The sequence below is a fragment of the Dipodomys spectabilis genome, unplaced genomic scaffold (genome assembly GCF_019054845.1).
Source record: "Dipodomys spectabilis isolate Male_0828 unplaced genomic scaffold, ASM1905484v1 ptg000002l, whole genome shotgun sequence".
Classification (NCBI taxonomy): domain Eukaryota; kingdom Metazoa; phylum Chordata; class Mammalia; order Rodentia; family Heteromyidae; genus Dipodomys; species Dipodomys spectabilis.
Window position 1 is genome coordinate 12,562,620 of NW_024870679.1, and position 20,143 is coordinate 12,582,762.

Sequence of the window (20,143 nt, forward strand, 5' to 3'; positions counted from 1 at the left end):
TATTTCCTTTATTGTACTCTCATTTTATTTGCAGATTGAGATGTTCAGAATTTTCCTGCAAATGCATAAGCAGTTTATCGAAAAGCTGAAACTCAAAAAGATTTTCTGTCTCCACAGCTTCAACCTCTTCTACTACATTGTATTTCCTTTCACTCTGACTCACATAGATTCTCAAACACAGACTGATTGTAAGCTGGCCACTGTTACTGGAATGATATTAGCTAAATATGATTACTTCTTAATGTTCCCTGAAAGGATTAGACTAGTTAAGACATACAAAAGGGAAAAGCAATTATCTATTGAAATATGAATCTCTTGATTAGAACTGGAAATCATATCTTGATACTAAAATATTCATCTGGCATAAAAATATCTGAATATGGTAATTATTTGTTTGAATGTGATGGTTTTAAGGTGTGTGTGTGTGTGTGTGTGTGTGTGTGTGTGTGTGTGTGTGTGTGTGTGTGTGTGTGTGTGTGTGTGTGTGTGTGTGTGTGTGTGATGTGTTGAATGCCAAAATTAAGAAATCTTTTCCTGCAGAAGTTGTTTGCCTAATTGACCCATTCTTTTAAGTACTCCAAACCTATACAAAAAATGTGTGTATTATTTTTCTCCATTTTCCTTACAGAATAACAAAACCCATTCTGTTAATCCACATAAAAATGCTATGAACGTGTGTGATTTAAATTATCTTCAGATTTTAAATTATGACATTACTGGTGGCTTCTCTGTGACTGGTTACCCCTCCATGATATCTCCCTGAATATCCTCCAAAAGTTAATATGCTATAGGCTTCTACCTGCCTGGGATTTACAATTGTCACTCAATGTCACTAACATATGGCAGTTACTCTCCAATGGGGTATACTCTCACCTTGACCCAATTATCTTCTTGGATTGAAATAGTTGTGAAATCATTCTTTTGTCATTATTTTGGTATCCAGTGAGAAGTATAGTATTTGATATTTATTAGGTCCTGAAAATATTGTATGAGTGAAGGACAGATTGGAATTAGTTAGCTATCATAGTTTTTATTAGTTTAAAAATAATGACTTGGCTAAGTGACAGTGGCTCATGCCTGTAATCCTAGCTTCTCAGGAAGATGAGATCTGATGATTGAAAATCAAAGCCAGCCTGGGCAGGAAAGTCCATGAGACTCTTAACTCCAGTTAACCAAAGAACCAGAAATGGAGCTATGGCTCAAGTGGTAGAGCATTAGCCTTGGGCTAAAAAAGCTAATGGACAGCACCCAGGCCGTAAGTTCAAGTCCCAGGAATTACAGGAACACACATACACACAAAAGCTTGGGAACTGAGTTAAATATCTTGCCTAAATATGTAGCAACAGAGTATGGGACTAGACATTGAAATGGTAAAGTCCCAGTAGCTCCATTTCTTTGTACTTAATCTAAACAAAAACAATCACTTCGAAGACCAATTTAGAAACCCACACTTTTCCCTAAAGCAAAATTGATTGTTCTCTATGCTATTTCCAGATTGTGAGTAACTTAAGTTCTCATGGTGTTTACTTTATATTTCTGTGCCACGTTTGTTGCCTGAAATAGTAAATTTTGAAGATTTGTATTTTCTTTTTTTGAATTGAAATGTAATTAACTGGAACTTTTGTTACTTAATAATTCTGAGTCTGAAGTTCTTATAGCTATGCCATTAACTCCCTGTGACCTTTCATTTATTAAAATTAGTTTCCTAATTTATTAAATTTAGGTAATTTATCAATTTTGATTCAATTTATTTAGTTTTAGATGTAATTGTTTTCCAAGAGAAATGCAGTCCCATGGAAATTAAGTTGTATGCAAATATCAGTGGTTTATTATTTAATAATTTAATGTAGCTTTTGTTCTTTTAAGCTTCTTTCTAGCTCATTTGACCACAGGAAGAAGTAAGATATCTGTTTGAATTTTGTTATGGTTTACCAAGGAAAACTCAGAAATCATATTTAAATTTTTTCATCATTCAGAAATGGTTGCGTGCTATTTTTCTCTCATATTGTCATTGACAATATACTCATTGGTTTCATTATGCTTTTATGCATTCCTTAACATGATGAAATATAACACTATAAAATCTATCATGGTTCCATCTGGTTCCATCCTGCTTGATTTTGATGTGATTCCAACTAGTCTGATCCAGCTCTAGCCAGCTTCAAACTCGTTCTATTGGATTTGATCTGGTTCTGACTATTTTTTATTCAAGTTTGTTCAGTCCAGTCTCATCCAGTTCAAATTTGCCTTCTCCCTTACACACTTGCTTCATCCAGTTCAAATCTGCTTTATCCCTTACAAACTTGTTTCAACCAGTTTGAGCCAATTTCATCCAATATAATCTGGGTTTAACCAGCTAAATATGGTTTCATTTAGTTTGAAAAGGATTGAATTGGGTCATTTGGTTCAAACCCATTTCTACTAGTTGAAATTGGATTGAAATGATTCCATCTGTTTTCATGCACTTCAGTCTGTTCTTTCTGGCCAAAATTTCCTGATCAGCTTTAGTTTTCTCTATTTCAGTTTCTACATGGCTCAAACCAGCTGTGTTAGTTTCAACTGGTTACATCAGGCCCAGACTGGTTGAAACTGGTTTTCTTCCATTCACACCAATTTAAACCAGTTTATTTCAAGCCATTATTTCAAAACATGCTTGAACCAAATGAAACTAAGTAAAACTGATTTGAACCAGATGAAACTAGATTGAACTAGTTCTACTATACAGTTTGGCCTTGATAAAACTAGCTCTGTGAGTTTGAAGCCAGCTCAAACTGGATCAAACTTGTTGGAAGCAGATTAAACTTACTGTAAACCTGCTGGAATCAATTCAAATTGGTCTGAGCTGGCTGAAACCAATTTATGTCTGAATGAACTTTGAATCACGAGAAACTAACTTGAATAGCTTGAAACCAGATTGAACTACATTTAGTCAGGTTGAACTAGTTTGAGCCTGTTGATGGGATTAAACAGTTAAAACTAGTTTGAAACAGGTTCAAACTAGTTCAGACTCATTAAATGTAGTTCAAATTGGTTTCAAGCTATTCAAGCTAGTTTCTGGTGACTCAAACAGTCAAACCAGTCAGAAAAACCAGAGAAAAGTGGATGAAGACATACTGAAAACACCTAAATTAGCTCAAGTTGTAACTGATTTGAACTCAATTAATCCAGGATGTAACTGATCTAAGGGTTAAAACTGGATGGACTAGCAGAAGCTAGTTTGAATTGATCAAAAATAGATTTAAGTGACCCTAACCAGATTGAACTGGCTCAAAACCAAACTTAATTGCTTGAAATCAGATGAAACAGTTTCAGTCTGGTGGTTGAAACATGTTTTAGCTGACTGAAACTGGACTGGATCTTTTTTAAACCAGACCAAATTAGTTTAAACCAGTTCCAACAAAATTTAATATAGTGATGCTATTATATTTTCTAGTCCCATTGCCTTAACCACTCAGCCACAACCACTATTATATTTTCTAAACTGGAAATATTTATAAACTTAGGTGGCTTAAGATATATTTAATCATTTTAATAATTTATGGGTGACATAATTTCTCATTGTCAAGAATTGACCTTTTTAATAAATCTTTAGATAAATATGTTTATTTTTTTCAGACATTTTTTAAAATTATTATTGTGAAAATACTGTAAAGAAGGGTTACAATTACATGGGCAAGATAATGAGTACATTTCTTATCAATCATTGTAGCCTCCTCCTTTGATTCCCCTTCCCATCCTCCCCCTTACCCCCCCCCAATCCTCCCTGCTCCCCTCCCTCCCCTCCCGCACCAAAGTTGTAAAGTTCATTTTCGACATAACGACTTGTACAACTTATTGTTGCATTGGGTCCACCTGTATCCCTATTTAAACGATTTGTTTTTCCTGATAAATATGTTTATATATGTTCATATAAGCATATATATGTTAAAGTAGTAATTACAAAATTTGACTGTTTTTTAAAAGTTTTGTTATTGTATTATACCTGAGTTCTGTCTTACAATCTTAGTAAATCCTAACTTACTTAGAACAAGATAATTAATACATATCACTCATTGTCATTTCAAACTTTAATTTCCTCCTTTGAATTTAAATTGGCTTTGAGATACTTAAGATCATTTAAAGAGCTACCTTTTTCCAGCAAAGTCATAGAAATTTTATATTTGTGTAATACTCATTTTTTTCACCTATTTTGAAAAATTGGTAAAAATACTGACATGACAGCTGATCATTCTGAGTTTGATGCTGCTGAATTCAACTGTCAATTTTAATGAATCCTAGCCAATTAATGTAGTTTGCATATTTTTCATGAGTGCATGATCAATATAATCAATTATAGTTTTACATAATTGCATAGATGTAAATTTTTTTGAGGATGTTGGAGGATTAATGCAGTTATTTAATGTGTTGCAGAATTGCGAGAAGCTAGAGAATAATTTTGATGACATCAAGCACACAACTCTTGGTGAGCGAGGAGCTCTCCGCGAAGCAATGAGGTAAGTCTGGGTCACCATAGCAACAGTCACAGATGTGGTAAAGAAAAAGTCATTCTTCATTATTGGGGGAACAAATGAGTTCATTGCCACCATTCAGCGCTGTTCTCTAAGGTATTAATTTGTCAGTGGAGAGACTTCCCTGGAGGCTGTACTTTGGTTTTGAAGCTGCATAAATGTTAAGCCTCAGTGCACCGTAAAAAAATGTAAATGTTTAATTTGTTACTTAAAATGCTTAAGGGGTGTCTTGTTTTATATTTATACTAAAAACTGTGTGATTGAATGAAAATATTATTCATCTAAATTCTGCCGATACACACAATAAAAACAATGTACGATGGTGGCCTTCCTGAGTAGTATTTTCTCCTAATTAATATTTAATTTAAAAAGAAGTACTTAAATGTCATCTTCTATTAGATTTTATAGGATTATAATATTAGAATATATCTTAAATGATTCACATTTTTAACAATATCACAAAGCATATAATTAACTTCTTTTCACATACAGTGGTCTATAATGAGCCTGGTATTTCTTTTTGCCTTTTTTCATTTGATACTGCTACTTTTAAATATATTTCTGAAGTCTCTCCAGACAGGACACCTTTTAAAAAACTTTTAGTGAAGCATTTTTGAATTCCATTTAATCACAAACAAGAAACACCTTTTTTAACTAGATTAAAAATATGGATAATAAACCCCACCATCCTTTGATTAAGAAATAACAAGTAATACTAGTCTTAAAAGTTTTACACTTAAAATCTATTGGGTGGGATAATTTATAAGAGTCATGTAAGGAAGGAGTAGATTTATCTTTATTTCACTTACGAAACTAAAATTGATTCAGCAATTATATCTTTCAGACCCTAATGCTCATTTTTTTCTAATGGTTTTATGCTTAGAAAATTTAAAATAAGAGAAAGGACAAACTAAGAGACTCCTTCCTGGCGTAGATGCTATTTTGTTATTGCTTGCACGGTTACCATATACTTTAGTTTAGAAGCTGCTTTCATTTAGTAACCTCCCTTTTACCATGCAAGCAGCAGGAGAAAGTAATTAAATTTAATAGAAGCTGCCCTCATTTTGAAGCCACTTCTATTTAAAACCACAGGGGGAGGTAATTAAATTTAATGGAAACAGTAGCTTCTACACAAAGATACATGGTACTTCTGTATAGATGATTATGATGTCACAAAAAGAGGAATAATATATTACTAGCACTGAGAAATTACCAGCTGGAGCGAGGAAGCCTATTTTATTGTTAATGTCTTTACTAACAAAAAATAAAGAGGGAAAAACAAAGCTGAGTACACAATACAGAATTTATATCTATGTAAAATGTCATTTTCAGGAAGTGGACGTTATTGAACATAGTCATAAATTTAAAAAATAAGGTATACAATATATTGTGGGAAAAGCCTAATGCAGAAATTATGAATAGTTCTGTTATCCTCTATAGCCTTTATTCTCTAAAACTACAGTGCAGTTACAAATTGAACACATCACTGTTTTGTAATGCGCATAATGATAATTTTGAGTACATTAAATGTAACTACCAAAATGTGTTTAGAAAATCACAATTATCTTCTGTATGTGTTCATTTTGAAATAAATGCATACGCAGCAGGAAGACAAAGCGGCTGTCAGTGCTCATGTTTAGAGTGAAAGAACTAAAGGCCAAAAGTGTACAGCGAGAAGGGACAGGGGACAATGTGAATGCAGGTGGCCTTGGGTGAGAGAAACGGAATGAAGGGAAGGACATAGAGTCAGGGCAGGAAATTTATCATCAAGAAACAATGAACTGAATTACAGAACTGTATGTGAAGAGATGATTAAACTACCGAGTTCTGTACCGCATGCCATTTTAGAGTATTCTGGGAACTCACGATTTCACCGAAAAATCCAAAATGAACTGATGAGAAAAACAAGTATTAATTACCCAGGTGGAGTAAACATTTCACTTGCCCATGCTGTGAGATAAGGCTGTATAATTGCATGGCTGTGAAATACACTTGATTACATAGGTTCGCCTCCTGTGCACTCATGCACACATACTTACACACGCACACAATTTATTAGAAATGTCTGGGTTCACTCAACTAATAACATTCAACAATTTAGTAGACTAAAATTGGGCTCCTTTTGCAGGGAGTGGGCAGTAAGAGCATGGCCTTTCTTTATGTGTCAGATTCTGTAAATAAGGAAACAAACCAACTCTTATTACTACGGTGAGAAGAACTGCACAAAGGGAAATATTTTTCCTTATATGAACGATGTCTAGGCCATAAATGAAATCCATGGTGGGGGGGCTGGTGAAAAACTTTGACATAGGGGATGGACAGTATTGCCGGAAGTAGAAGGATTTGCATAGATTATAGTCGAGGAAGTCAACAGATGCCAGATGCCCTCAGAGACTCCAAGTGGTCCGCTGAGATGGACAGCAAATGTATTTTGTGCCAGGCTTGGGGCTTGAATTTAAGTGCCCTGGGCACTGCCCCTGAGCGTTTTAGCTCAAAGCTAGTTCTCTACCATTTGAGCCAGAACTGCACTTCCAGTCTTCTGATTGATGGTTAATTGGAGATGAGTCTCATGGACCTTCCTGACTGGGCTGGCCTTGAACTGTGATCCTTAGATCTCAGTCTCCTGAGTAGTTAGGACTATCGATGTGAGCATCACCACTCAGTGATAGCATGTTTTTTCAAGATTGCTTGACAGCATATTTGATCTCAGAACAGGTAGAATAAGGACCTGCCTTCTGTGCTGCTTCTGTTGAGTGGAACTGGAGAAGCTTCCAGGGACTAATGGGGGAGAATTAGGATCTCAGAGCTGAGGAATGGGCCAAAGAAGGTGTCTGAGTAATTTGCCAAAGTTTCAGGTTAAGGGCTGTGTTCAGAAGGATGGTTGAAAAAATAACAGTCAACATATTCTAGAGGCCAGTTACATAGAGAGTCTACCTTTCAGTGAGAGAGTATTTATTTCAAAGTACTTTATATACTTGCATGAAAACAGACCAATGACACTTATTGACCTTGTTTTCAGAGGAGGGGAAATGGATGAGGGGGAATGACAGAGGGGTTTGAATTTGAACTGGGTATATGGTTTGCATGGGTGAAAAAAATCACAATGAATACCCTTTGCACAACTTTCGTAGGCTAATACAAGTGCAAGGCAAACATTTTATTTCAAGGAGTCTTGGTTTTCAAAGATAAGTGTGACAGCCTTAAGTATAAAACTAGGAAAGTAATTTTATACCCCTCTAGATTTGGAGTAGGAGAGAAAATACAATGTAGGGACCCAGGCTATTTTTTCATTTAATGAATATTTATTGGGGTTCTGTAATATCTCAACTGATGAGATTATAGATATGAATTATACTGCCCCTGTCCTCAGGGAGCAAGTAATCTAGTGGAGAGGACAGGAAAATCAAAATAATCTGGTGAAGGAAATAGGAAAATCAACTTCTCCATGTAAAGAGCCAGGGGTCAATCTTGAGTCTTTTCTCTGGTCTTTATCACATCCTGCTGGTATCTGCTGTCCGGACCTGCTGGAGGGCATAGAGCATCAGTTTGAACATCTTCTCTTTTGGGCTTGATTTCTTCATTAGTGGCAAGACTGAAAGACGTGGAGCAGAACTAGTGCACCTGTGACAATGAATATGCTGTGGCTTTGGTGTAGGGGCCTTGCTCCCATTAGATACTTCTTGATTACTGAGAGTCTATCTATGAGACTAGACAGATAACAGAGGATTTTTTTCACTTCTTGTTCAACACCATACCCACTCTCTCCTGTGCGTTCTTTGCTGAGAAAACCATCTGAACCGTAGCCACTAATAGCACATACATTTTAAGTAAGCAATCAATTAAAAACATGAAAAATATTCCATATTCCACTTACACTACTCACAACTGTGTTTTGGAGGTTTAGTATCCACTGTTGCTGGGGGCTGTCCTACTGAGTGGCAGGAACTGGACAATACTGCTATCATACTGAAAGGTCTGCTCAGTCCTCTGATAGTCTTCACCAGCCATGTGGGATGGAGCTCTTCTCTCCACTGCGTCCTTTGATGTTCAGATGTACTGTATTATAGTCCAGTCTTAATTGTTGGATAAGGTTATAGAAAATTGAAATCCCCAGGGCTGGGAAGGTGGCTCAGTGGTAGAGCGCTTGCCTTGCATGCATGAGGCCCTAGGTTCGATTCCTCAGCACCACATAAGCAAAAAGAAAAAAGCCAGAAGTGGTGCTGTGGCTCAAGTGGTAGAGCGCTAGCCTTGAGCTGAAGAGCTGAGGGACAGTGCCCAGGCCCAGAGTTCAGGCCCCACGACCTGACCCCCCCCCCCAAAAAAAAGAAAATTAAAATCTCCAAACATGTTATTTTCTGCCACCCATTCTCCTAAGCTGTGTTTACTTCTGCATCTGATTAGCCTTTCTTTATTCTGATTGGATGAACTATTCTTGAAAGTCACATGCCTTCCCAGGGCTAAAAATTAAAAAAAAAAAAAATAGCAAGTCCCAAGTATACAAATTAATCTTCACCCCCCCCTTTTTTTTTGAATTGTAGAATTCTATTTTCCCCACTGATCATTTCCCATACTGATTGGCCTTAGCTATGTCAAATTCAACAGAAAATCCAAAATCTTGAATACTACTCTTCTTTTTTCTCTCTGCCTCAGTTAATGTACTCATTCCACGAAGAAACAAATTCCAGAGAAGGATGTGATGCCCTGAATTTCTCCTGTAGGAGGGATTTGGGCTCAGGGATTCATATCTGAGATCAAAGGAGACATAAACAGGTATCTAAGAATGAATCAGGACCAGCCAGGGAGAGAGACTGGGTGAGATGGCAAAGAATTGTACCAGGAATCAGCCATGCTTTTCTGTCTTTCCAAACATTCTGTAACACGCATAGAGTAATAAGAACAATGTAGGTGAACAAACCATGAAATGAGTACTAGATTAATCAATGTGAATGAAATTTGGGATGCAACAGAAATTTTAGGTAAATTATTGTTTTTAATTATACTTTGATATAAAGTATGATTAAAACATTAACAAATTGATACAGGGATTAGGATTTTATACTTTATGTGATTATGATATATAATTATGAATTTATTACAATAGTATATTATAACTTATCATTAAGACATAGCATTCCAATCTGCATACATCATTTTCTGTTTATGATGTATGTATAGTACTTAATTAAAGTACTTTTATATTGTGCCCACATTGGGGCTTAAACTCAGGGCTTGAGCTTTTTCCCTGAGATTTGTTTGTATAAGGCTGGTGCTCTACTATTTGCAGCACAGTTCTACTTTGGGCTTTTTGATATTATTTGAAGACAAGTGGTTTCATGGACTTTTCTTGCCTGAGTTGGCTTCCAATTGAGATCATCAGATTTCAGCCTTCTTAACGTTAAGATTATAGATACCAGCCACCAGTGCCTGGCAAGAAGTATATATTGAATGTAAGTTAAAGAAATGTTTCTGAATATTCAATTAATATATAGAAGTACGAATTGATGAGATTGATGGATATGACTGTGTATATCCAGAAGTTGTACTTTTGGAGCACCAACTGTACTAGTTTGTAGAAAAGAATTGTTACATTTAAAGTGATATTATTGGTTAACTAGTAGGACTTAATGATTCGGAAATCTCGTTAGTAGGGTGTTTTGTTTTTTTTTTTTTTTTTTTTTTTTTTTTTTGCCAGTCCTGGGGCTTGAACTCAGGGCATGGGCACTGTCCCTGAGCTTCTTTTACTCAAGGCTAACACTCTGCCACTTGAGCCACAGCACCACTTACGGCTTTTTCTGTGTATGTAGTACTGAGGAATCGAACCCAGGGCCTCATGCATGCTAGGCAAGCACTCTACCACTGAGCCACCTTCCCAGTCCCTCCTTAGTAGTTTTATCTCCCCCTCCCCCTGCCCCTCCCCTTTTCCCTGGGCTGCATCACGTGTTCAAAGTTTTATCACTAGATGGTGATATTGAGTTTCACTGTTTGCATTTGCTGGCTTTTTCTCTGGTGGTTTATGTACCCATATTTATAGGTGTGTCATAAAGTCAACCATGTGCACAGTTAAACATTAAAGTATATCCATGTTGACGTGGAAACTAGTTTTTGAGAGATATTATTTTTACTGTTACTTGAGTCCAGAGGTTATAAGAGCTGTAATGTGCTTGCTACTTTTAGTGTAGGAGTAGAAATTTGCATCTAAATGTCTTTTAGAAAGATTGAAGTCTAAGGAGATAGATTCCAAGACACTTAACACAGGTATTTTTCAGCATTTTAAAGCTATCCCATATAGATATATCCACTTAAATTGACTTTTCCCTCCTGGGCCAGCAACTGGTAGGACAGGAAATGATTATCATTTGATCTAAGTGTTATTTTGCTAACTAAGGCAATAAGAATTGTTTTAGTCGTTTGTTGTTTGCATTTTTTGTATTCCTTGCTAAGCATAACTATTATTGTTATTATTAGTCATGGGGCTTGAACATGGGGCCTGGGTGCTCTACTACCTTTTTAGATGGTTAATTGGAGATAAGAGTCTCACAGACTTTCTTGGTCAGGCTGGCTTTGAACCACAATCCTCAGATCTCAGCCTCCTGAGTAAATAGGGTAGGATTACAAGTATGAGCTGCCGACTCCAAACTTAATATTGGTATTTAAAAAAAAATACTTCAAAAGTTGGAGCAAAGCATTATCTCTCTGAGGAATTTTGTTCCTCTGAGTACAAGATTAAAAACCTGAGCATTTTCATTATCCTACTTAATCATTTTTCTTAGAAATAAATGGACGATTGTATGCATATAAGTGCATGCACCTATATACACAGCACCTGTAATTCTAGTAAAATTTATATGTGACTTAAAAATGTACAATTTAATAGAATTTGAAGTTGATTGTATTTTTTGTTTTGTAACTTGCTTCATATAGTTTTCTACTCTCATTCAAGAAGTCCTTGCAATGTGCCTACATTTGGTATATGAATGAGTTACACCACTTGGGTTGCAAAGATATGAAAAGGATCTGTGTAACTATTGCATAATAATTTAAAGAGGTCATAAGGGATTGAGAAGACATCTTAAATATTTGAGAGTTGATTAAGCAGTTCAGAAAATAAATCCAAGGCTGTAAGAAAAATTGAAGTGGAACTGAAAACTACAATATAAAGAGAAAGATTGCACAAAATGTATCTAGTAAAATCAGTACATTGTTTAATAGCGTGAGAAGAAAAGAACCCTTTTTAAAATCCTGACTATATAACATGATCAGTGTTTATAGAGGGTGTAACATTTCTAGTGTATTTGTTTTTTTATTTTTGATAAGTTTCTTATTGTGAAAATTCTGTACAGAGGGGTTACTGTTACATGAGCAAGGTAATGAGTACATTTCGTATCAAGCACTGTTGCCTCCTTTGTTTTCACCTACTATCCCTTCCCTCCCACCTCCAGTGTATTTGTTTTAAAGATATTCCACAGTCAACATAAATCAGAAATGGCCATTTATACGTGTGATTTTAGCCATACCAAAAGTCATTTTCAGAAACCATATGTTAATTCCTTTCCCTTTTAATGAAATTTCTCAAACTGTCTTGGTTACATTTTTCTCAGAGTTTTCTTTTATTTTCCTTGGTACCAGTCCTCGGGCTTGACCTCAGGGCCTGGGCACTGTCCAGGAAGTTTTCTGCTCAAGGCTAGGGCTCTACCACTTGAGCCACAGCACCACTTCTTCAAATTTTCTTTCACTAAATGTATGAGCCGGAATCTCCTGAAGTCATTCTCCCCCAATGAACTAAGGACAGACTCTCCTCTGTACAGAGGATACTGTCTTCCTTTATCTTCTGGGTATTTTTTGTTTTTGTTTTCAATTTGGTTTGTATCACCTAACATGTGAGTGAAGTAGTCTAAGTGACTCCCATGAAAATTCTTGGAATCTGAGTACATAGAAGGCATGTTATCAGTTTTGTAATTGGTGAGTATGCAGCCACCAAAATACAGCTCATCAATATCTGCAGTTGTACGCAGTTATGCAATCTACATCCTTAATTTTATGCACATTGGGGAACACACCCATGTATGTGCACACACATATTTGATCTCATCTGCTGCATATATTAGTGTGCTTTCCTTCACTCACTGCATGGATGATTTGACCCTCAATTTCAGATGACCAATTTAATGTACTACCATTCATGAGATCCGTAATGGAAGAAGCCAGAAGAGAAGAAAGTCCCAAATTAATCGCTATGAATGTCTATTAAAATTCAGTATATGTTCAGCAATAATATTTCTGGATTTTTAAGGCCAATTTGGTAGTAATTGGCAAATATAAATTTCAAATGATATTAATTTAATATATTTTTACTACTTTAAACTTACTAGGATTCAATTATCAGAAATATCCATAGCATAATTACCCATCTTAAATTTTGCAAAAGAGCAGCACAAATAAACTCGACTTGATTTCTAACTCAATGCTCCCTACTCTGAGAGTTTGTACATTTAACATGGTGCTTGCTAGGTACTAAGCAATGTTAAGTGCAATATTTATAGGGAAAAACAACAGCAACAAAATCTTTGAAATCAGTAATATAAAAGCTCTGGCATGACCATTCGATACATTGCATGGATAAAACCAGAAGAGAATCTGTGTGTCATTTACACGTAGGGTGCTTTGTGTTGTGCAAAACAACTTGGGTAAGAAGCACCAAGCAGAGATCAGGGGATTTTTTTTTTTTTAAATCACATCTTCCCTTAGTGTCAGTGGGGAAAGGACCAGAAAGGAAAAGACAGGATGCAGCTTTTGTTTTGCTACAAAGAAAAGTATAGGCTAAATTGTTACTCTAACATGCTTATCAATTTAGATACAGACTTTGAATGAGCAATTAATAGCTAAAATTATTTAGGAGATAAAAATTGGTACTGTGAGGATTAGCTTTAATTTTAAGTATCCGTAATTGAAGTGCCACATGATGATTTTAATGTTATGATAATCTTGTTAACAAGCTGTTGTGTATATACTATCATATTTTAATGTAGTTGCAAAGCTTAAGTAAACCATAAAGTAAATTGCTTTCTGAATCAGGCTTTTACAAGTGGAAAATTAGTGGTTTACATGTTTTGAATATGTATTTTGTAATTATATTTGGCATTTTCTACAACTTAAGAATAATAGAATAGATTTATAGATAATAGGCTATTGTTTATAAGCATATTAGCATTTTTTGGTACTGCCAATTTTGATTAGTTCGGGTATGTGACACCACATACTAAAATATAACAGCCCATTCTATTGTTTCTACAAGTTTTTTTTTCCTGTGGAAAATACACACTCACATATAAACTATGATAATTCTCATTAGTATATAACTGCAGGTTATCTAACAGAAAAATAATAGTTTCATTTTTATCCAGTATTTACTTTTGAGGTAAAACATGTTCCATTCTGACAAATGGTAAAGATAACTAGTCAGTTACTTAAAATCCTTGCTTTAGTTGATACATAGTCTAAAGCATACCTTTATATATAATGTATATGTAGACATGCATGTGGATAATATATATGCAGACAAACATATGTGTATATATACACATGTGCATGCACACACGCATATATGTCGTACGTGGGTGTGCGCACATATGTGTATCCATGTCCACACATGTGTCTAGATATACATGTATAGCTACACATACACATATGTTTATATATCTGTATAGCTTATTCTTAGCTTCCTAGGCCCTGGGATTCCTGACACTGCTTCTCATTTGTACAGAGGCAGTGCAAGAACATTTGTAGACAACACGTGACTAACCTGGCTCTCTTCCAACACATTTGGGTTTACAAAAGCAGACTGCCAGCTGGAGCAAACCCATGGGTTATAGCTTGCTGACCTCCTGGCTGAGAATAACTGGACAGAAATCTCTTAGAATTAATTTCCAAGCATTATTGGAGCACTTGGTTAAGAATTTGCAGTTGTCTTTGGTACATTAAAAATACTATGCAGCTCTTTTAATTTTATTAATCATTTTGACTATACAGAACATTGGCTTCAGTTTCATAAATCTCAGTTTCTGGGATACTTTGTGAAATCAATAAGCTGCATTTTAGAGATTGCTTACTCAAGTAAGTGAGCATGATTAGGAGTTAACAAGATAATCTGGCTTATAAAATTACCAGTGTGCAAACAAGATGAGGAACAGGTACCAATACCTCTGCATTAATGAGCATTAATGTGTGATGTTTATGGTTTCTATTTAAAATGCGAAATAATGACTGCAGAGCCAGCTATATTATGTAACAGTGTAACTCTTAACATTAGATGGAGAATCTTGACGTCCTGTCAGGTAGCTGTGTGATATTGATGGGAAAATATCGATTACAATATATTTTGTGGTCCTTTATTTCAACTCCTTTTGTAAGTTCTGTACTCATGGGACTATCAAAAGAAGCAGTTCTATTCAAAACTTCAATCAATAAGCAGCTGCTTGATAAACCAGTGGAAAAATCAACAGATACTTTCTCTACAAAGAAGAGTTTTACTTTTTTTTTTTTTTTAGGATGAAATGTGGGATATTTTAATCTCTCTCTTTCTCCCCCCATTTTTTTTTCCTTTGGTCAGTCATGGGGATTGAACTCTGGGCCTGGGTGCCGTCCCTGAGCTCTTCAGGATTTGTGAAGAATTGTTTGGTCCAGACATTCCATGCATTGCATATAAATTAGTCTTGCTTTCAGTGGCTCTGTGGTTTTATTTTTATTTTTTAATGCTTGGAAAGGCCTTGCTTTTTTCGAAGACCAACATCATCACTGTGAAAGGGGTCCTATTTCCTTCCTCCCTTTCAATATTTCTGTCTTCCAATTACATCCTCTGTCTTGCAACACAGAAGTTCCTCTCTTACAAAGTTATAAAATAGACTAATTGCATATTAACATAGAGTCCATCTTAAGATAGAACCACCAAAACCTTCCCTATATTTTCCTTGTCTGGTACCAACCCTAGATTCACTCCTCATTATTCAAGCAGAATTTAATGTGCGAATCACCTGGAACAATGTTTTCTGTTCTACATCTCTAATCCTAAATCCAGGATCACACCTAGAATGTGTCCAGTTCTCGGTTTCCCCTCTGTGCTGTCCTTGCCTCTCCTTTGAGCTGCTTCTTGTTTTCCTCTTTTCCACCTTTCCTTCAAAATCCATTTCCCACAGAACGGGGGAAACTGCACTAAACAACCACAATGACCACTGTAATGTGTTTTCTGGTGGCTTTGTATTTTGCTCAGAATAAAATACATATTTCTCCTACTCTGTCTTGCAGGTGCCTTTGTTATCCATCACTGGCTTCTTTGTCAATCGTGTGCCTTGCTACTTTTAATCTTGTTCACAGAGCTCCTGCCAAACAGGCTGGACCCTCCTGCTTTCCTTGCCCCTTTCTAGCTCAGCCATATCTCGCTGCCTCTTTGACATCCTGTTCTTGCATTTGATATCAGCTTTGAAACAGGAATCATGGTACTAAAAAGGGAAGAGTATTGTGGCACATGGTATAAAGTTGGAGGAGCCAGAATTGGAACAGTAGACTCATTTCCATTACATAATTCATTATTAACCAGGTGTTGGTGGCTCATGTCTGTAATCCTAGCTACTCAGGAGACTACGATCTCAGGCTCAAATCTGCCTGGGTTGGTTTGAAGCCAGCCTAAGGCAGACAAATCAGAGATTGTTATGTCCAATTAATCGGCCAAAAGCTGGAAATGGAGCTGTGGAATGAATGGTAGGGCACCAGCCTTGAGGGAAGAAAAGAGGAGTGAGACTTCAGGGCTTTGAGTCCCAGCCCCAGTATGGGGACAAAAATGAAAAGAAATTTTTAGATGTTTTATTTTCGTTTTTGTTTTATCCAGGCCAAAAAATATATATATACACATAACATGTTAGTACATTTTCTTAACATTAAAAATGATTTAAAAAATAAAATTGTAGGTATTTTAACATAGGTAATGATTATATGTAAGCGAAAATATAATGCATATTTAAATGAGCATATAATTTTCCTGTATTTAAATGAACATATAGTAAATAAGTATACATATGCTCACTATACATCTGTACATTATACAACATGCTATATGGTATTATAAAACATGATAGTCATCCGGGCGCCGGTGGCTTGCACCTGTAATCCTAGCTACTCAGAGGCTGAAATCTGAGGATTGGGGTTCAAAGCCAGCCCAGGAAGGAAAGTCCATGAGACTCTTATCTCCAATAAACCACTAGAAAACTGGAAATGGCACTGTGGCTCAAGTGGTAGAGTGCTCGCCTTGAGCTGAGGAGCTGAGGGATAGCGCCCAAACCCAGAGTTCAAGCCCCACGACTGACAAAAACAAAACAAAACAAAAAACATGATAGGCAATATAATAGGCATATTGTATGATATGTTTTATTACAAAATATAACATTGCACATTTACATATAAATATGCTTAACATTGAATCCTACTATCTTCTAAGGAGTCTAAGAAATTTACTTTTATTTTTCTCATTTCCCAACTTTAGCCTTACAGCTTTCTCATTTTTAGGCCCATTACTTTGGCTGGAGAATAAAAGAAGGATATGTGTAATTTTCTGTAATGATCATCCATAACAGCACCTGTTAGTGGAGATAGGTGTTTTTGTGGGCCCATGCAGGTAATCCTTTCAGTGGATATCTGTACTATGTTTACAAACCAATTATCTTGCCTGGTGTCTTCCCTTATCTTTCAGAAGAGTTTAGAGTAATCCTTTTTCCCTCTTTTTAGATGGGAAAGAAAAATGGTTTACAATAAGGTTAAATTACTTTCTGGTATTATATTTGTCATTGTCATATGTTTCCTTCATATTTCATGGTTTCCTTCAACCCCTTAGATGTTGTTCATAATTTCATATTCTGAGGAAATATTGTCTGAGACATTTCTCACCCAGAAGTAAGCATCAGATGGAAATGTAGATAGCATAGATAAAGATGTTAGGGGAATAATATTACTTGTTTATTGTGAAATAAGTATACAAACCTTTACTTTTATAAAGCAAAATTTACTGTTTTGATGCATAATTAATGGTAAGCAATTCCATATAAATAAAACAATATTCAATAATTTAAGAACATTGGGGAGCTAGGTCGAGCATAGCCTAACCAAATATCAGTCTTCAGGACTTGCAACCTCACAGTTGTTTCATGGTATGAGACATCCTACACACACAAAGCCAGCATGCTTTCATATTCCAGGATTTTCTCCATACAATTCATATGTATTCAGGGCTATAGTCTGCTTATGTGAGATTTTGTGAGACTTGACTTTCAGTTCTCCTACCAAGTCATCTGTATATGTTTAAGGGGTGTGGCAAAATGCTTCTCAGAAATATTTCTAGAGCTAAATGCTTTAGATATTCCAGAAGCATCTGGACTCCAAAACCTACAACTATATGAGAAAAATAGGAACATCTATGTATATCTACATTATTGCATACATATATTTATGTTTTGTCTGCCTAAGAATCCCTTTATATAGCAATGAAGCCATTTTATATATGATGATGCATAGAAATAGTGGGTATGAATAAACTTACCAAGGAGTTTCAAATAATCAGATCATCTCTTCTCTTGGACATCTACCAGATCATTACCCAGATCTTTACTCAACATAAAGACACTTGTACATCCATGTTCATTGCTGCAGTATTCACAGTAACCAAGTTATGGAAATAGCCCACATACCCTACAACTGATGAGTGGATTAAAAAACACTGTGATGCACACAATGGAATTTTCCTAATCCATTAAAATGAATAAGACGGTGTTGTTTTCAGGGAAATGGATGAACCTAGAATGAATCATGCTAAGTAAGGTAAGCCAAGCTCAGAAAAACAGCACATGTTTTCTGTCATATATGGAAGCTAGGTTTAAAATATAACTGGACATGATAACCTATACAGGACTCTAGGTATTCACAGCAACAGCCAGACTAAAGGAGGATACCCTTAGGGGAGAAACCCAAAGGTATAACTTCTCTGAACATTTAAAATATTGTTTATCAAACTAACTCCAGGAATTGGAAACATGGGATGTTTGTTATTGTAGTAGTTGGTGGTGTTACTGTATGTTTTCTTTGTTCATTTTTCTTTTGGGGGGGGTGTCAAGGAGAGTATAATGAGGGAGGGAAGAAGGAAAGGAGGGTGAAGAAATGTAGTCATCTATTCAGTATCCACTATGTGGAAAATGACCTATGCAACTTGTGGGCAAGAATGAGTGGGGCAAACTGGGGAAAAGCAAAGGAAGAGGTGACACTGTCCAAAAAAAAAAAGAAAAAAGAGAAAGTACTCACTACCTGACTGAAGTAACTCCTCGACATAGCACTTAGTAATTACAATGAAGTTTTATTTTAGAAAGTAAAAAAGAGGTAAAACAATGGTACTTTAAAACCATATTTTTTAAAGTAAAGATGGCATCACAACAAAAATCTATATTTAGATACGGTGTTGCATGCATATAGTTCCAACACTCTGAAGGCTAAGGCTAAAGGATCATGAATTCTAGGCCAGCCTGAGCTACATTGCAAGACCCTGTCTTTTTCTCTTTCCATTTGATTTGTATGTACAATTAGTAATTTTCTGAACCTGCTTATGATTCATCAAATATGCATCAAGGTGTGTGTGTGTGCATGCATGCATGTGTGTACACACAGACACACACACGCACGCACGCACTGGTCCTGGGACTTGAACTCAGGGCCTAGACTCTGTTCTTAAGCTTTTTTGCTCAGGGCTAGTGTTCTATCACTTCTACCACTTGAGCCATAGCTCTACTTCTAACTTAAAAAAAAAAAAAAATTAAAGAACCCCATGGCCTTTCTTGCCTAGTCTGGCTACAAACTTCAATCCTCAGATCTCAGCCTCCTGTGTAGCTGGGATTATAGGTGTGAGCCACTGGCACCTGGCATATCTCAAGTTTTAATTTAAAATTTTAATTACTTTTTAAAATTAATAACCTTAGGCTCTTTGTGATTGGAAATGAAAAGGTTTTAGGTCTTCTAAGGATTATTTGCAGCAAAGAATTTCAATGCACATTACATCGCTTCATACTCCTCTTTACTCATTTGTGTTCCTGTCTGCCCTGTTGTCATTTTTACTTTTGCCCTTTGCCCGCTGCTATCTTCACTGGAGAAGCAGAAGCAACTCTCCTCTCAATGGTCCAAGTTCAATGCCATTTAGCTCATGCTTATGATGACTAATGGCTGATCTACTCATCCATTCTTGAGAAAACTTTCACCTCTTAGCCACCATAGTTTGCCTACTTATCCTGCATTCCCAGATCATCCATAGCATTAAATGTGTGTCATTCCAGGAGGCTGATGTGTAGCTTGGGACTTGCAAATTCTGTTTAGAATTTGAAATCCCATAGCACAGTGTTTTGTCATGAAACGTGTATGCTTGTTGCATATAAGCAATCATAGGATACTATCAATGGAAAAGGAAATTGTTTTTGTACTTTATTTTAGTTCATTTCAGAAAAATAACCTTTCACTTGTGTTTGTCTAAAATAGGTAGGCTAGAAAGGTTCAACTCTGGCATTTTTTCCTGTCCACCTCCAGTCATTTCCTTTGGTGACCTTATTTCTTTCTTCAGC

General features: G+C 36.0%; 1 protein-coding gene across 1 annotated transcript in view; it reads left to right on the plus strand.

Moving 5' to 3' along the window:
* Positions 1-20,143, plus strand: part of Dpyd (dihydropyrimidine dehydrogenase) — a 715,003-nt gene that overhangs the window by 87,281 nt on the left and 607,579 nt on the right. The window contains exon 3 of the mRNA XM_042677821.1: positions 4,411-4,493. Within this exon, the coding sequence (XP_042533755.1) occupies positions 4,411-4,493 (83 nt within the window). The remainder of the gene's footprint in view (positions 1-4,410; positions 4,494-20,143) is intronic.